Genomic DNA, 17,848 nt, shown 5'->3' on the forward strand with positions numbered 1-17,848 from the left:
ATGTTTATACAACTGTCAATTGCACATATGGGGGACCTTAGAGATAAGGGAAAACATTGTTCGGTTTTATTTTAACTCGGGTAGGGTTACATATATATATATATATATATATATATATATATATATATATATATATATATATATATAAAAGGGGTTAATGACTCTCGGAAAGAGAGACGCATCAAAGATGGTCTATTACATTAAAGATATTCGAGTCACCGATCTAACAGTGGAATTACATGTCCGAAAAGATGGAAGGAAGGCGAGATCAGATGGGACCATTCTAGCCAATGGGAGGGAAGATAAGCGTGTGAACAACAGGCCATAGAGATAGATAGTTGACTCATCTTTGTCTCTGTACCATCACAGGGTCTATGACAACATGGACAGCGTCATTGACGCAATTTCAATTTTAAAATAGTTAATGTGATTCTTCTTCACTGGCTGATTGCTCCCAACTCATAGGAATCTTCACCCAGTTGAATATTTTAAAATAGTGGAAGCCCTCATTGACAATGCCCATGCTATATTCATTAGGAGTCATCTATCTATCTCTATGACAAGGGGAAATCTAAAATAAACTCGTCCACTCATATCTGTGCATTCGTAACGATCTAGTCATTAACGACAATTCTATTCGATCAAAAATAATCTCACGTAGCAAATAAGTAATTATATATATGTATTTTGTTGTTGTTGGCAAAATTCAACATTCTTTCATTGACCTCCATACAAACTATTCCACTTCGTGGACAGATTTTTTATGTGGCGGAGTAAAACCTCTCGCTTCGCCTATTCCTATATGGACGCATGACATGTTACAACAAACGCTGTGAGCCAAAAAACCGCCTCAACACGGCCGAAAGGAGAAGTATAAAGGCAACATGTCCCGGCACAGAAATGTCCGAGGCTACAACTATGATGAAGGTTAGATGCTGTGAAAGTGCTTGGACCCTCCGATGCCCGAACAAACCAACGTGTTATCTAGCAAGCTAACGTTAGCCGATTAGCTTGATAAGGGTCAATTTATTGCTGTCGTGTCCTATTTGGGGTGTCAACTGCAATTGGTGCCTTAACATTAACACAAAGGAATATATTTCAGAGAACTGAGTTGAACTATTTAGTTCATTTAATGAACTAAGTCAACTATCGGCCGATATGTGTCAATATTATTGCTTAGTTAGCTTGCTTGCTAGCTAGTTAGCTTTTCAAGTTCCACTCACTGAAGCTGGCCAGTAGGATACAAGTATCGCGATACTCATTAGTATCGTGGCAAGGAAACGAACCATGAACCATATTTAAAGCTGCACCATGCAAAAATAGCAACACAATTTCCTGGTGGCTAAAGATTCTAATAGTTTGCCTTATTTCAGTTAATGTGACAAAACAAGCAAGTATAATGTAGAGTATCATTCAACCATCTAAACTGCCGAGAAATCTATTTTCTATAACCAAAAGTATAGTATTTTCAGCTGTTTAGAGCTGGTGTACAAAACTTCAAGTAAAATGAGCAAAAAAACTAAACGTAAGAACAGGAAGCATAGACATAGCGTACATAGAACATATTTACCTTTTCTTAGACTGGCTTTCATTGAGCATGACAGATCTATAACTCACATTTCTATGTGAATTTGGTTGAATTGCCCAAAATGTTAGTTATATACAGTGCATTCGGAAAGTATTCAGACCCCTTCCCTCCTTCCATATTTTGACACGTTTACAGCCTTCTTCTAAAATGGATTCAATTATTATTATTCCTCATCAATACAATACCTCATGATGACAAAGCGAAAACTCGCTGTTTATTATCTATGCATAGTTACTTTACAAATGACCTTGACTAACCTGTACCCACACACATTGACTCGGTACACGTATCCTCTGTGAATAGCCTTGTCGTTGTTGTGTAATTTTCTTGTTACTTTTTTTGATTGAATTACGTTTGTTTTACTTTAGTTTATTAAGAAACTCTTTCTTGAACTGTGCTGCTGGTTAAGGGCTTGTCAGTAAGCATTTCACGGTAAGGTTGACACCTGTTGTATTCGGGATCATGTGACAAATACAATTTTGATTTGAAAATAGGTTTTTAGAACATGTATTATAAATAAAAAAACAGAAGTCTCTTATTTACATAAGTATTCAGACCCTTTGCTACGAGACTCGAAATGTAGCTCAGGTGCATCCTGTTTCCATTGATCATCCTTCAGATGTTTCTACAACTTGATTGGAGTCCACCTGTGGTAAATTAAATTGATTGGACATGATTTGGAAAGGCACACACCTGTCCATGTAAGGTCCCACATTTGACAGTGCATGTCAGCAAAAACCAAGCCATGAGGTTGAAGGAAGTGTCTGTGGAGCTCCGAGACAGGATTGTGTCGAGGCACAGATCTGGGGAAGGGTACCAACACATATCTGCATCATTAAAGGTCCCCAGTGGGCTCCATCATTCTTTAATGGAAGAAGTTTGGAACCACCTAGAGCTGGCTGCCTGGCCAATCTGAGAAATCGGGGGAGAAGGGCCTTGGTCAGGGAGGAGACAAAGAACCCAATGGTCACCCTGACAGCTCCAGAATTCCTCTGTGGATATGGGAGAACCTTCCAGAAGGACAACCCATCTCTGCAGCACTCCACCAATCAGGCCTTTATGGTAGACTGGTCAGACGGAAACCACTCCTCAGTAAAATGCACACGACAGCCCGCTTGGAGTTTTCCAAAAGGCACCTAAAGAGCTCATACCATGACAAACAATCTTCTCTGGTCTGATGAACTCTTTACCCCTGAATGCCAAGCGTCATGTCCGGAGGAAACCTGGCACCGTACCTATAGTGAAGCATGGTGGTGACGGCATCATGTCCGGAGGAAACCTGGCACCATCCCTATGGTGAAGCATGGTGGTGACAGCATCATGCCCCGAGGAAACCTGGCACCATCCCTATAGTGAAGCATGGTGGCGGCAGCATCATGTCTGGAGGAAACCTGGCACCATCCCTATGGTGAAGCATGGTGGTGGCAGCATCATGTCTGGAGGAAACCTGGCACCATTCCTGTGGTGAAGCATGGTGGTGACAGCATCATGCGGTGGGGTGTTTTCCAGTGGCAGGTCCTGGGAGACTAGTCAGGATTGTGGCAAAGATGAACGGGGCAAAGTACAGAGAGAACCTTGATGAAAACCTGCTCCAGAGCCTCAGGACCTCCGCCTGGGCCGAAGGTTCACCTGCCAACAGGACAACGCAGGAGTGGCTTGGCTTCATCACTCTGAATGTCCTTGAGTGGCCCAGCCAGAGCTTGGACTTGAATCTGATCGAACATCTCTGGAGAGACCTGAAAATATATGTGCAGCGACGCTCCCCATCCAACCTGACAGAGCTTGAGAGGAACTGCAGAGAAGAATGGGAGAAACTCCCCAAATACAGGTGTGCCAAGCTGGTAGCATCATACCCAAGAAGGCTTGAGGCTGTAATCGCTGCCAAAGGTGCTTCAACAAAGTACTGAGTAAAGGGTCTAAATACTAATTTAAATGTAACATTTCAGTTTTAATTTTAATAAATTTTCTAAAATGTCTAAATACCTCTTTTTGCTTCCATCATTATGAGGTATTGTAATGTCATTATGGGGTATTGTAATGTCATTATGGTGTCATTATGGGGTATTGTGATGTCATTATGGGGTATTGTGATGTCATTATGGGGTATTGTGATGTCATTATGGGGTATTGTGTGTAGATTGATGAGGAAAAATTGAATCCTTTTTAGAATAAGGCTGTAACGTAACAAAATGAGGAAAACGTCCAGGGGTCTGAAGACCTTCTAAATGCTCTGTAGTTAATTGTTTATTTGCAGTATTCAATTCTAGCATTTTAATAAATGTCTTAATTTATTTCATAATGTGTTATTTACACTGTCATGTTTCTTTTGTCTTCGTATGCCTAATAAATGTAATTTTTTTATATGTTTATTTATTTGTTGACAGAATAATTATTCTCCTCTTTGACTAAGCACTTCAAGGGATCTGCTCTCTCAAAGTTGTACAGTTAGTTATCACTTCTCAGCCGCTAGCAGCCAGTGACTCGCAGGTTCTTCATGGCGATTTAAAAATGGGTGATTGGCATTTCCCCCAGTCATTACTTAAATGTAATAAATCAAACATTGAACCTCGTAAACAAATTCATGGTAATTCACGGTAACCTGGTAAAGAATTGATTTAGAAATGGCCGTTTATTTGCTGAAATATGTGCCGTTTAGTTAAATTTTTACAGTATACTCGTTATTCAATGTGAGGTCATTGTTTCACTATTGAAAGATACTGGTGTGTGTCCAGTCCACCAGTAAAGGCCTCATACAAGCTGCCAGGCAGAGTTGCTGACGAGCCCAAATGATAGGCAGCCAGTGTGTGTGTGAGAGAGAGTGATTACGGTGTGTGTGTGAGTGATTACGAAGTGTGTGTTTATGTGTAACCCAGCTAGCTACCTGCCTCTGTTAACTGTATCACTTTCCCTGGTGTTTCTGCAGACCTTGACGATGATGATCTGTATGGACAGTCTGTTGACGATGACTACTGCATCTCCCCTGCTACAGGTCTGTCACACTACCCTAGTACAGTACACATGTTCTTTATATTGTATCTCCCCTGCTACAGGAGGTCTGTCACACTACCCTAGTACAGTACACATGTTCTTTATATTGTATCTCCCCTGCTACAGGAGGTCTGTCACACTACCCTAGTACAGTACACATGTTCTTTATAGTGTATCTCCCCTGCTACAGGAGGTCTGTCACACTACCCTAGTACTGTACACATGTTCTTTATAGTGTATCTCCCCTGCTACAGGAGGTCTGTCACACTACCCTAGTACAGTACACATGTTCTTTATAGTGTATCTCCCCTGCTACAGGAGGTCTGTCACACTACCCTAGTACAGTACACATGTTCTTTATAGTGTATCTCCCCCTGCTACAGGAGGTCTGTCACACTACCCTAGTACTGTACACATGTTCTTTATAGTGTATCTCCCCCTGCTACAGGTCTGTCACACTACCCTAGTACAGTACACATGTTCTTTATAGTGTATCTCCCCTGCTACAGGTCTGTCACACTACCCTAGTACTGTACACATGTTCTTTATAGTGTATCTCCCCTGCTACAGGTCTGTCACACTACCCTAGTACTGTACACATGTTCTTTATAGTGTATCTCCCCTGCTACAGGAGGTCTGTCACACTACCCTAGTACAGTACACATGTTCTTTATAGTGTGTCCCCTGCTACAGGAGGTCTGTCACACTACCCTAGTACAGTACACATGTTCTTTATAGTGTATCTCCCATGCTACAGGAGGTCTGTCACACTACCCTAGGACTCTACGCTGTCAAATCCAGTCAACATGTTATTTGTCACATGCTTGGTAAACAGCAGGTGTGGACTAACAGTGAAATGCTGACTTACGGGCCCTTCACAACCACGCAGAGAGAAGGAAAATAGAGAAATAATAGAAAAGTAAATAATAAATACACAATGTGTAACCTTAAATCAAGGATCCTCAACTAGATTCATTCATATCAGTATTAGTGTTTTTTGACTGCAAAAAGCCCAAACAGAGATATTTGACTAAAACATCATTTCAAACCTTGCTTACATTTTATATGCGATCACATATCTCTCTGTTATGCGTGGGAATAGTGTGGGACCGATTTCCAAAAGTAAAATCACACGGAGCTGATTTTAAAAAATTATGTCCAAAAAGAAAGAAAAAGAAATTAAGAAAAAAAAGAGAGCTGTATGGATAATATATATCTATATATATACAGTGGGGTTTCCTAGCTATTGTCGCGTCTCCCTCCGTGGCACGTGTTGCTAGGAGACCCTCCTGGTGGTGTTTCCTAGCTATTGTCGCGTCTCCCTCCGTGGCACGTGTTGCTAGGAAACCCTCCTGCTGGTGTTTCCTAACTATTGTCGCGTCTCCCTCCGTGGCACGTGTTGCTAGGAGACCCTCCTGGTGTTTCCTAACTATTGTCGCGTCTCCCTCCGTGGCACGTGTTGCTAGGAGACCCTGCTGGTGTTTCCTAGCTATTGTCGCGTCTCCCTCCGTGGCACGTGTTGCTAGGAGACCCTGCTGGTGTTTCCTAACTATTGTCGCGTCTCCCTCCGTGCATGTGCATGTGTTGTTAGGAGACCCTCCTGGTGTTTCCTAACTATTGTCGCGTCTCCCTCCGTGGCATGTGTTGCTAGGAGACCCTCCTGGTGTTTCCTAACTATTGTCGCGTCTCCCTCCGTGGCATGTGTTGCTAGGAGACCCTCCTGGTGTTTCCTAACTATTGTCGCGTCTCCCTCCGTGGCATGTGTTGCTAGGAGACCCTCCTGGTGTTTCCTAACTATTGTCGCGTCTCCCTCCGTGGCATGTGTTGCTAGGAGACCCTCCTGGTGTTTCCTAACTATTGTCGCGTCTCCCTCCGTGGCATGTGTTGCTAGGAGACCCTCCTGGTGTTTCCTAACTATTGTCGCGTCTCCCTTCGTGGCATGTGTTGCTAGGAGACCCTCCTGGTGTTTCCTAACTATTGTCGCGTCTCCCTTCGTGGCACGTGTTGCTAGGAAACCCTCCTGCTGTTGCCTTAGCAGGCCTGCTCCCTCCTTGGTAGGCCCGCTCCCTCCTTGCATGGTGTTTCCTAACTATTGCGTGCAGGCCTGCTCCCTCCTTGGTAGGCCTGCTCCCTCCTTGGTAGGCATGCTCCCTCCTTGGTTGGCCTGCTCCCTCCTTTGCAGACCTGCTCCCTCCATGGCAGGCCTGCTCCCTCCTTGGTAGGCCCGCTCCCTCCTTGGCAGGCCTGCTCCCTCCTTGGTAGGCCTGCTCCCTCCTTGGTAGGCCTGCTCCCTCCTTGGTAGGCCCGCTCCCTCCTTGGCAGGCCTGCTCCCTCCTTGGTAGGCCTGCTCCCTCCTTGGTAGGCCTGCTCCCTCCTTGGCAGGCCTGCTCCCTCCTTTGCAGACCTGCTCCCTCCTTGGTAGGCCTGCTCCCTCCTTGGCAGGCCTGCTCCCTCCTTGGTAGGCCTGCTCCCTCCTTGGTAGGCCTGCTCCCTCCTTGGCAGGCCTGCTCCCTCCTTTGCAGGCCTGCTCCCTCCTTTGCAGACCTGCTCCCTCCTTGGTAGGCCTGCTCCCTCCTTGGCTGAAGCCGGTGTGAGAAACGTGCTAACCAAAACGTGTGTGCTATGAAGCTAAATTAATACTGCACTCTGACCCACAACTTCTTTGCTCGATTCAGTAAAGTGTTGTTAGACAAAGAGAGAAAAGTTGACTTCAAAACGTGATGACATTTTGCTGTACTTTGTACCTGTTGTTGGTAATGAATCTGTTATCTTCTGACTAGACTTACAGCATCTGTCAGTAGCATCGTTCTCCTGGTCTCTAAAAGGCCACTGCATCAGAACACTGGGTGTGACACATTGTTGACATTGCCAAGCACTGTGATTGGCTGTTGAGTGATCCGTCGTGTGTGTGTGTTCTGTGGTGTCCACAGCAGCCCAGTTCATCTACTCCAGCAGGCAGGAGAGACCCAACGTTGAGCCACCCCTAGAGGAGGAGGAGATGGAGGAAGAGGAGGCCATACACACCTCTCCCACCCTCACACACAACCTCAACCCCTGGACCAAGGTACCCTTAACCCCCAACCCCCAGTTGTAACATGATTCAACTCAACTCTTATTGGAACCCCTGAATTAACAGTGTGTATGTGTGTGTGTGTGGTGTGTGGTGTGTGGTGTGTGTGTGTGTGTGTGTGTGTGTGTGTGTGTGTGTGTGTGTGTGTGTGTGTGTGTGTGTGTGTGTGTGTGTGTGTGTGTGTGTGTGTGTGTGTGTGTGTGTCTCCACAGGCAAGTTGTACTCGTGTCTGGACCTGATGCGTGCGGTGCTGGGTGATGCCGTGCCAGAGTCGGTCCTTACCCAGGCTGCCTTGCGGTGCGCCTTCGACCCTCAGAGAGCCTTGGACGCCGTTCTCTCAGTCGAGAGCGCCGTGCTGCCGCCCCTGGACGCCAGGACCAATAATGACGCCACCGCTGCCGCAGAGAGCAAATAAGGAGACAGCAGTTGTACCAAGAGCCAATCAGGAAGCCTCAGCTGCACCGCGACCAGAGAAAGGTATGCCTGGACTAGAGCAGGGACCACATCGGACCAGGGCCCGGTTTCCAGATGGCCAATTTAGACTTACAGGGAATTTTAACGATGCATCTTTTCAACAACGGCCGAAAATCAGCTTTCTCAGTTCAAATCTTTCCTTAATTAACTTTTTTTTAAATATAAAAAAATATTTCACAATAGTGACGATGGATCAACTCCTAGAGATTAATACCACCTAAAGCTGTAAATATTGGTTAGGTTTATTCTAACGCTTATCCAGTAATAATGACAGATGGGACACATCGCTGCTCACGTGAGGTGACACATCGTGAAATGTATTGAGACCAATTAGACAGTCGCCTACAAGGAGCAATATGACAGGTTGAAATAGACCCCCACCCAGGTAGTGACAGTGCCAGGAACACTAGCTGCAGTTACCCTTGGAGAGGGGGGTCACACTAGGACAATCAGAGAGGGGGTCACACTAGGACAATCAGAGAGGGGGGTCACACTAGGACTATCAGAGAGAGGGGGGGTCACACTAGGACTATCAGAGAGGGGGTCACACTAGGACTATCAGAGAGGGGGGTCACACTAGGACTATCAGAGAGGGGGGTCACACTAGGACTATCAGAGAGGGAGGGGGGGTCACACTAGGACAATCAGAGAGGGGGGTCACACTAGGGCTATCAGAGAGGGGGGTCACACTAGGACAATCAGAGAGGGGGGATTCACACTAGGGCTATCAGAGAGGGAGGGGGTCACACTAGGACAATCAGAGAGGGAGGGGGTCACACTAGGACAATCAGAGAGGGAGGGGGGTCACACTAGGACAATCAGAGAGGGAGGGGGGTCACACTAGGACAATCAGAGAGGGAGGGGGGGTCACACTAGGACAATCAGAGAGGGAGGGGGGTCACACTAGGACAATCAGAGAGGGAGGGGGGTCACACTAGGACAATCAGAGAGGGAGGGGGTCACACTAGGGCTATCAGAGAGGGGGGTCACACTAGGGCTATCAGAGAGGGGGGTCACACTAGGACAATCAGAGGGGGGTCACACTAGGACTATCAGAGGGGGGTCACACTAGGACAATCAGAGAGGGAGGGGGGGTCACACTAGGGCTATCAGAGAGGGGGGTCACACTAGGACAATCAGAGAGGGGGTCACACTAGGACTATCAGAGGGGGGTCACTAGGACAATCAGGTTGGGAGGGGGGCGGTCACACTAGGACAATCAGAGAGGGGGGGATTCACACTAGGACAATCAGAGAGGGGGGTCACACTAGGACAATCAGAGAGGGGGGGTCACACTAGGACAATCAGAGAGGGGGGTCACACTAGGACAATCAGAGAGGGGGTCACACTAGGACAATCAGAGAGGGGGGTCACACTAGGACAATCAGAGAGGGGGGGGGGTCACACTAGCACAATCAGAGAGGGGGGTCACACTAGGACAATCAGAGAGGGGGGTCACACTAGGACAATCAGAGAGGGGGGTCACACTAGGACAATCAGAGAGGGGGGGTCACACTAGGACAATCAGAGAGGGGGTCACACTAGGACAATCAGAGAGGGGGGTCACACTAGGACAATCAGAGAGGGGGGGTCACACTAGGACAATCAGAGGGGGGGGTCACACTAGGACAATCAGAGAGGGGGGGTCACACTAGCACAATCAGAGAGGGGGGGGGTCACACTAGGACAATCAGAGAGGGGGGGTCACACTAGGACTATCAGAGAGGGGGGTCACACTAGGGCTATCAGAGAGGGAGGGGGTCACACTAGGACAATCAGAGAGGGGGGATTCACACTAGGACAATCAGAGAGGGGGGGTCACACTAGGACTATCAGAGAGGGGGGTCACACTAGGACAATCAGAGAGGGGGTCACACTAGGACAATCAGAGAGGGGGCATATTATTGTGGCCCTGGTGGCACAGCCATAATCAAAGGTCTGACTGCACAGAGGTGCTTGGGGAGATGGGTTGACAACGGGGACCAGCGTGTGGGTGTTGAGGGGAAGGACTTGGCATTGGTTAATTAAATCTCTCCATTCGTGCTCCATGTTGTATCCATGTTGCATGCCGTCTCAAACAGCTACAACTCCATGTGCATTCACACATCAAGTCTTGTCTTGAGTTGGGCTCGGGGGTGGACCAAGTGTTAAACATCTGAGCTTGTGGTTGTTTGTGGGGAGAGAGAGTGTGTGTTCGTGTGTGTGTATATTCCACATCTGTTGCTAAGGGGTAATGATGTTAGGGACAAAATAGGATGAATCACAATTGTTTGCTAAAATGTTCGTAATGCCGATCCTGGTTGAAGGTGATGGTCCTTCGCATAAACTGCCAACATTAACACTTTTTATTTGTTCATTGTAGAAATTAATATATGCAACATGTTTTTAGTACGTTGCCTTCAGAAAGTTTTCAGACCTCTTGACTTTTTCCACTTTTTGTCACGTTAGTTATTCTAACGTGGATTAAATAAATACAAATCCGCTCCAATCCACACACATCACAATACCCCGTAATGTCATCACAATACCCCGTAATGACATCACGGTACCCCGTAATGACATCACGGTACCCCGTAATGACATCACGGTACCCCGTAATGACATCACGGTACCCCGTAATGACATCACGGTACCCCGTAATGACATCACGGTACCCCGTAATGACATCACGGTACCCCGTAATGACAAAGTGAAAACAGTTGTTTTTTTTGCTAATGTATTGCAAATAAAAAACAGAAATCCCTTATTTACATAAGTATTCAGGCCCTTTGCTACGAGACTCGAAATTGAGCTCAGGTGCATCCTGTTTCCACTGATCATGCTTGAGATGTTTCCACAACTTGATAGGAGTCCACCTGTGGTAAATTCAATTGATTGGACATGATTTGGAAAGGCACACCTGTCTATATAAGGTCCCACAGTTAACAGTCCATGTCAGAGCAAAAACCAAGCCATGAGGTCGAAAGGAATTGTCCGTAGAGTGCCGAAACAGGATTGTGTCGAGGAACAGAAGAAACCGGGAGGGGAACCAGAAACAATTTAAACAGGCCTACTTCTTATTATTTGTATCATGAGTATGAATTGTGAGGCCAGACATTTTATATACTAAAGCACTCGACCATTGTGACCTCACTAAAGGCTTCGTCATACAGAAGTTCGACTTAAATCAGAACTGGTTCTCTCGCAGGTTAGTAAGAATGGCCTTGTTCCCTTTATTCAGATTACAACCTCTCACTTTTGGTTATTTGAAAATGAAATCATCTCCAAAATATATATATATTTTTTAAACAAGTCATAGAAAGTTAGTTGCAATTTCAGTTTAGTCCACCAGAAAAGACACAACAAATATTCTGTTTAAACTCAAATATACTAATTGATAAATAAAAAAAACTGTAATCTTTGTAAATAATATCATAACAGGGACTGGTATAGTTATGTTACACATGCAGCTAACAAACATATATATGGAAATGTCTGCTCTACCCAAAATTACAACCAACGAATTGCAGCATCACAGCTAAAATGGAGCAGGAAAGTAGAAGGGGGACAAAGTAAGGATCTTGTTGGTCTGCCCTGCAGTAAAGACCATCATTGGTTAAAGAAATCTGTGATAAGTAGAAAAGTATACCAGTTTCATTTAAGGATAAAAAATGTACAGCTGTGACATATGGATAGCAAAATAGGAGGGAAGAGATTTTCGAAACAACGCTGGATTCAAAACTTAGTTTTCAAGAACAATTTGTTTACAAAATTCTTGCTACCAATAGAATGTTATTTTACTTTCCCGTTAAAAGTTTGGACACACCTACTCATTCAAGGGTTGTAGAATAATAGTGAAGACATCAAAACTAGGAAAGAGAAGGCCAAGAGTGTGCAAAGCTGTCATCAAGGCAAAGGGTGGCTACTTTGAAGAATCTCAAATATAAAAATATATTTTGATGTATTTAACACTTTTTGGTTACTACATGATTCCATATTGTGTTATTTCATAGTGTTGATGTCTTCATTATTATTCTACAATGTAGAACATAGTACAAATCCTGGAATGACTAGGTGTCAACGTTTGACTGGTGCTGTATGTGTTTTGTTGTTCATGTTTGAGATTGAGATATTAATTCAGACTTATTTGTCTCTGTAGCCACGGAGGCTATGACTCAACTCTAGAATAGCCTATTTCGTTTTCATGCCAATGGTTCGTTTTTTGACTGCTTTATTGGTTCCATTGCGCCAGGCAAGCTCAATCAAGCTCAGATAAAGTATTTGAAATGATTTGAAATAGTATTCAAAGGTCTGGTTCAGAAACAGCAGAGAGGTTCAGTTTGAAATTAAAAGTGCTTGTTAAAGAAACTAGGGATGCCAATTATCGGTCAAATTTGGTTCCGACTAACTGACCCTCATTAACCGTTCAGTAAACGACTAACTGACCCTCATTAACCGTTCAGTTAACGACTAACTGACCCTCATTAACCGTTCAGTTAACGGCTAACTGACCCTCATTAACCGTTCAGTAAACGACTAACTGACCCTCATTAACCGTTCAGTAAACGACTAACTGACCCTCATTAACCGTTCAGTAAACGACTAACTGACCCTCATTAACCGTTCAGTAAACGACTAACTGACCCTCATTAACCGTTCAGTTAACGACTAACTGACCCTCATTAACCGTTCAGTAAGCGACTAACTGACCCTCATTAACCGTTCAGTAAACGACTAACTGACCCTCATTAACCGTTCAGTAAACGACTAACTGACCCTCATTAACCGTTCAGTAAACGACTAACTGACCCTCATTAACCGTTCAGTAAACGACTAACTGACCCTCATTAACCGTTCAGTAAACGACTAACTGACCCTCATTAACCGTTCAGTTAACGACTAACTGACCCTCATTAACCGTTCAGTTAACGGCTAACTGACCCTCATTAACCGTTCAGTTAACGGCTAACTGACCCTCATTAACCGTTCAGTTAACGGCTAACTGACCCTCATTAACCGTTCAGTTAACGACTAACTGACCCTCATTAACCGCTCAGTAAACGGTAACATAAATTCAAACAGTAAAATGACATGACCAACAGAAAATACTATCAGAGATAGTATATAATGAGGAGATGCTTGTGTTTCAGCCCTAACAATGGGGTGAGTCTGAAGGCGGGAGGGCAGGCGACACACTTAGGCCCATAATAAACCCTTAGATACGCATTGGACTTTATTTTGGAGAGAGTGAAACCTCTCGCTTTGTATCTTCCTCTCATTATACATTATACTGCCTCTAGTTCACATGACATTATACTGACTCTAGTTCACATGACATTATACTGACTCTAGTTCACATGACATACTGCCTCTAGTTCACATTCCATTATACTGCCTCTAGTTCACATTCCATTATACTGCCTCTAGTTCACATTCCATTATACTGCCTCTAGTTCACATGACATTATACTCCCTCTAGCGCACATGGCATACTGCCTCTAGTTCACATTCCATCATACTGCCTCTAGTTCACATTCCATTATACTGACTCTAGCTCACATGACATACTGCCTCTAGTTCACATTCCATTATACTGCCTCTAGTTCACATGACATTATACTCCCTCTAGCTCACATGACATACTGCCTCTAGTTCACATTCCATCATACTGCCTCTAGTTCACATTCCATTATACTGACTCTAGTTCACATTCCATTATACTGCCTCTAGTTCACATCACATTATACTGCCTCTAGTTCACATTCCATTATACTGCCTCTAGTTCACATTCCATTATACTGCCTCTGGTTCACATGACATTATACTGCCTCTGGTTCACATGACATTATACTGCCTCTGGTTCACATGACATACTGCCTCTAGTTCACATGACATTATACTGCCTCTAGTTCACATTCCATTATACTGACTCTAGTTCACATGACATTATACTGCCTCTAGTTCACATTCCATTATACTGCCTCTAGCTCACATGACATTATACTGCCTCTAGCTCACATGACATTATACTGCCTCTGGTTCACATGACATTATACTGCCTCTGGTTCACATGACATTATACTGCCTCTGGTTCACATGACATTATACTGCCTCTAGTTCACATGACATACTGCCTCTAGTTCACATTCCATTATACTGACTCTAGTTCACATGACATTATACTGACTCTAGTTCACATTCCATTATACTGCCTCTGGTTCACATGACATACTGCCTCTAGTTCACATGACATTATACTGCCTCTAGTTCACATGACATTATACTGCCTCTAGTTCACATGACATTATACTGCCTCTAGTTCACATGACATTATACTTTCTCTAGTTCACATGACATTATACTGCCTCTAGCTCACATGACATTATACTGCCTCTAGTTCACATGACATTATACTTTCTCTAGTTCACATGACATTATACTGCCTCTAGCTCACATTCCATTATACTGACTCTAGTTCACATGACATTATACTGACTCTAGTTCACATGACATTATACTGACTCTAGTTCACATGACATTATACTGCCTCTAGTTCACATGACATTATACTGCCTCTAGTTCACATGACATTATACTGACTCTAGTTCATGTTCCGTTATACTGCCTCTAGTTATACTGCCTCCAGCTCACATTGTAAACTTGAGGGTGACGGTAGGGAGGCTTTTGCCTATGCATCTGAATGGGAGGCGCACTTTTCGAGTTGAGATAAGAGAAATACATTTATTTTAAATCGTAGCCACCAATTTTTTTAACACAGGATTCAATTTAGAATTGTCATTTGTTGCGTACTGACTGGGCTTATAAAAGCAGGCTTCACTCCAGTGAGGAGCCACTTTGGTGCTGTCTGAGAAGTGACAAAGCAGAAAACGTGGAAAGATGGCAGCATTCGTTCAAAACTGAAAGCGCGAACCACCCCATTTAACCACAGCAAAGTGACTGGGAATATGGACGAATACAAACAGTGCAGTTCTTCCCTCCGTAAGGCAATCAAACAGACAAACCGTCAGTACAGAGACGAAGTTGAGTCTCAATTCAACGACTCAGACATGTGGCAGACAATCATGGATTATAAAGGGAAAACCAGCCACGTCACGGACACCGACGTCTTGCTCCCGGACAAGCTAAACACCTTCTTCGCCCGCTTTGAGGATAACACAGTGTCATCGACGCAGCCCACTCCCAATTACTGTGGGCTCTCCTTCTCCATGGCTGACGTGACATTTAAACGTGTTAACCCTCGCAGGGCTGCCGGCCCAGACGGCATCCCCAGCGCGCCCTCAGAGCGCAGACCAGCTGGCTGGTGTGTTTACGGACATATTCAATCTCTCCCTATCCCAGTCTGCTGTCGCCACATGCTTCAACATGGCCACCATAGTTCCTGTTCCCAAGAAGGCAAAGGTAACTGAACTAAATGACTATCGTCCCGTAGCACTCACTTCTGTCATCATGAAGTGCTTTGAGAGGCTAGTCAAGGATCATATCACCTCGACCCTACCTGACACACTAGACCCGCCCCAATAGATCCACAGACGATGCAAACGCCATCACACTGAAACGCCATCGCCCCCAGGTGGTGAGGGTAGGTAACAACACCTCCACTTCGCTGATCCTCAACACTGGGGCCCCACAAGGGTGTGTTCTCAGCCCCCTCCTGTACTCCCTGTTCACCCATGACTGGATGTCCACACGCACCTCCAACTCAAACATCAACTTTGCAGACGACACACAGTAGGCCTGATTACCAACAATGACGTGACAGCCTACATGGAGGAGGTGAGGGCTCTGGGAGTGCGGTGCCAGGAAAATAACCTGGAGCTGATCGTGGACTTCAGGAAATAGCAGAGTACCCCCTTATTAAATGGTCCACCCACACAGACCGTGTGGTGAAGAAATTCAGGAGGCTGAAGAAATTTGCCTTGGCACCTAAAACCCTCACAAACCATTACAAATTCACAATTGAGAGCATCTTGTCGGGCTGCATCCCCGCCTGGTACGGCAACTGTACCTCCTGCAACCGCAGGGCTCTCCAACACATCACCGGGGGCAAACTACCTGCCCTCCAGGACACCTACAACACTCAATGTCACAGGAAGGCCAAAAAGATCATCAAGGACAACAACCACCTGAGCCACTTCCTGTTCACCCTGCTATCATCCAGAAGGCGAGGTCAGTACAGGTGCACCAAAGCTGGGACCGAGAGACTGAAAAACGGCTTCTATCTCAAGGCCATCAGACTGTCAAACAGCCATTACTAGCTGGCTACCACCCAGCTACACCCGGTTACTCAACCCTGCAACTTAGAGGCTGCTGTCCTGTATACATAGGCATGGAATCACTGGTCACTTTAATAATTTAATTGTTTACATACTGCTTCACTCATTTCATAGGTATATACTGTATTCTATTGTATCTTAGTCTTTGCGGCTCTGACATTGCTCGTCCATATATTGATATATTCTTAATTCCTTTACTTTATTTGCGAATATTGTGCGTAGTTGTGAAATTGTTCGATATTACTGCACTTGTTGGAGCAAGAAACACCTGCCATAACATCTGCTAAACATGTGTATGTGACCAATAACATTTGATTTGGTAGGATATTCCTCTCTTCAAACTAGGCCCTGGAGCTCCACCCTTCACCTTTCGACACTCATTGTACGAGCCAATGAGAAGAAGGCCTTCACCCCGAGTATAGGTTGCTAAGGAAGTGGACTGCCAGTTGCTGTGCTACCTCACATTGTTCTAGAGAGTAGGGTAAAGACCCCTACATGCTGATCTCGGGTCAGTTATGCATTTTCTCCACTAATGGTTAAGGTTTGAGGGGAAGCTTCACCCTGGAGGTGCTAAGGAAGTGGATTTCCCAAAACTGCTTTTTGAAAGTATTCTGACAATTTTATTGAGAGAGAGAAAAAAAGATTGGAGTTTATTTTTTTGTAATCAGAAACAGTGGATTTTTGCTGGATTTGGTATATTCTTATCATCTTTTTTGAGTGTAAATCTATTTTTTACGGTAGCTCTTCAAGGAATATAAGATAAATCCCTTCACGTTTAGACGGAAAGAATAATGATATAGACTTGAGGGGGTTGTGCAGCTGCTATTGGAAATATGTCACTTAACCATTGTTCTGGCTCAGCACCTGTGTGTGTGTGTGTGTGTGTGTGTGTGTGTGTGTGTGTGTGTGTGTGTGTGTGTGTGTGTGTGTGTGTGTGTGTGTGTGTGTGTGTGTGTGTGTGTGCGTGTGTGTCTGTGTGGGGGGGGACGTTTGCGTTTAGAGGACACCTGGAGTTTTTCCCATGACACACAATTGTTTCACTAACCTTGTCGGGACACACAATTTATAGCCATTCAAAGTCCTATTCTCCCTAACCTTACCCCAAAACCTAACCTTAACCTAACTCTTAAACCGAATTCTAACTCTGATACCAATTCTAAACCTAATTTTAACACTGATTCTAACCTTAACCCTAAAAACCACCTTGAAGTAGGATTTGACCTTGTGGGGACTAACAACATCCCCAGTTGGTCAAATGTTTGTTAGTTTACTATTCTTATTATATATATTCTACTTCCGGTCCCTACTAATATAAACTACATAGTTATAAACACGTTCACACATTAATGGTTTAAAAATACTTTAAAGTACTATTTACTATTTTATTTGTTTTTTGAGGTATCTTTACTTTTTATATTTTTGACAACTTTTACTTTTAGTTCACTATATTCCTAA

The 17,848-nt window shown here is 44.5% G+C and overlaps 1 protein-coding gene across 1 annotated transcript in view; it reads left to right on the forward strand.

The window, feature by feature from the left end:
- Positions 1 to 718: 718 nt before the first annotated feature.
- LOC135506275 (HBS1-like protein) overlaps positions 719 to 17,848 on the forward strand; it is a 92,899-nt gene continuing 75,769 nt past the window's right edge. The window contains 5 exon segments of the mRNA XM_064925817.1: positions 719 to 927; positions 4,512 to 4,577; positions 7,507 to 7,630; positions 7,848 to 8,037; positions 8,039 to 8,123. Of these exon segments, the coding sequence (XP_064781889.1) occupies positions 885 to 927; positions 4,512 to 4,577; positions 7,507 to 7,630; positions 7,848 to 8,037; positions 8,039 to 8,123 (508 nt within the window). The 5' untranslated portion in view covers positions 719 to 884.

Source organism: Oncorhynchus masou, chromosome 19, assembly GCF_036934945.1.
Source record: "Oncorhynchus masou masou isolate Uvic2021 chromosome 19, UVic_Omas_1.1, whole genome shotgun sequence".
NCBI lineage: Eukaryota > Metazoa > Chordata > Actinopteri > Salmoniformes > Salmonidae > Oncorhynchus > Oncorhynchus masou.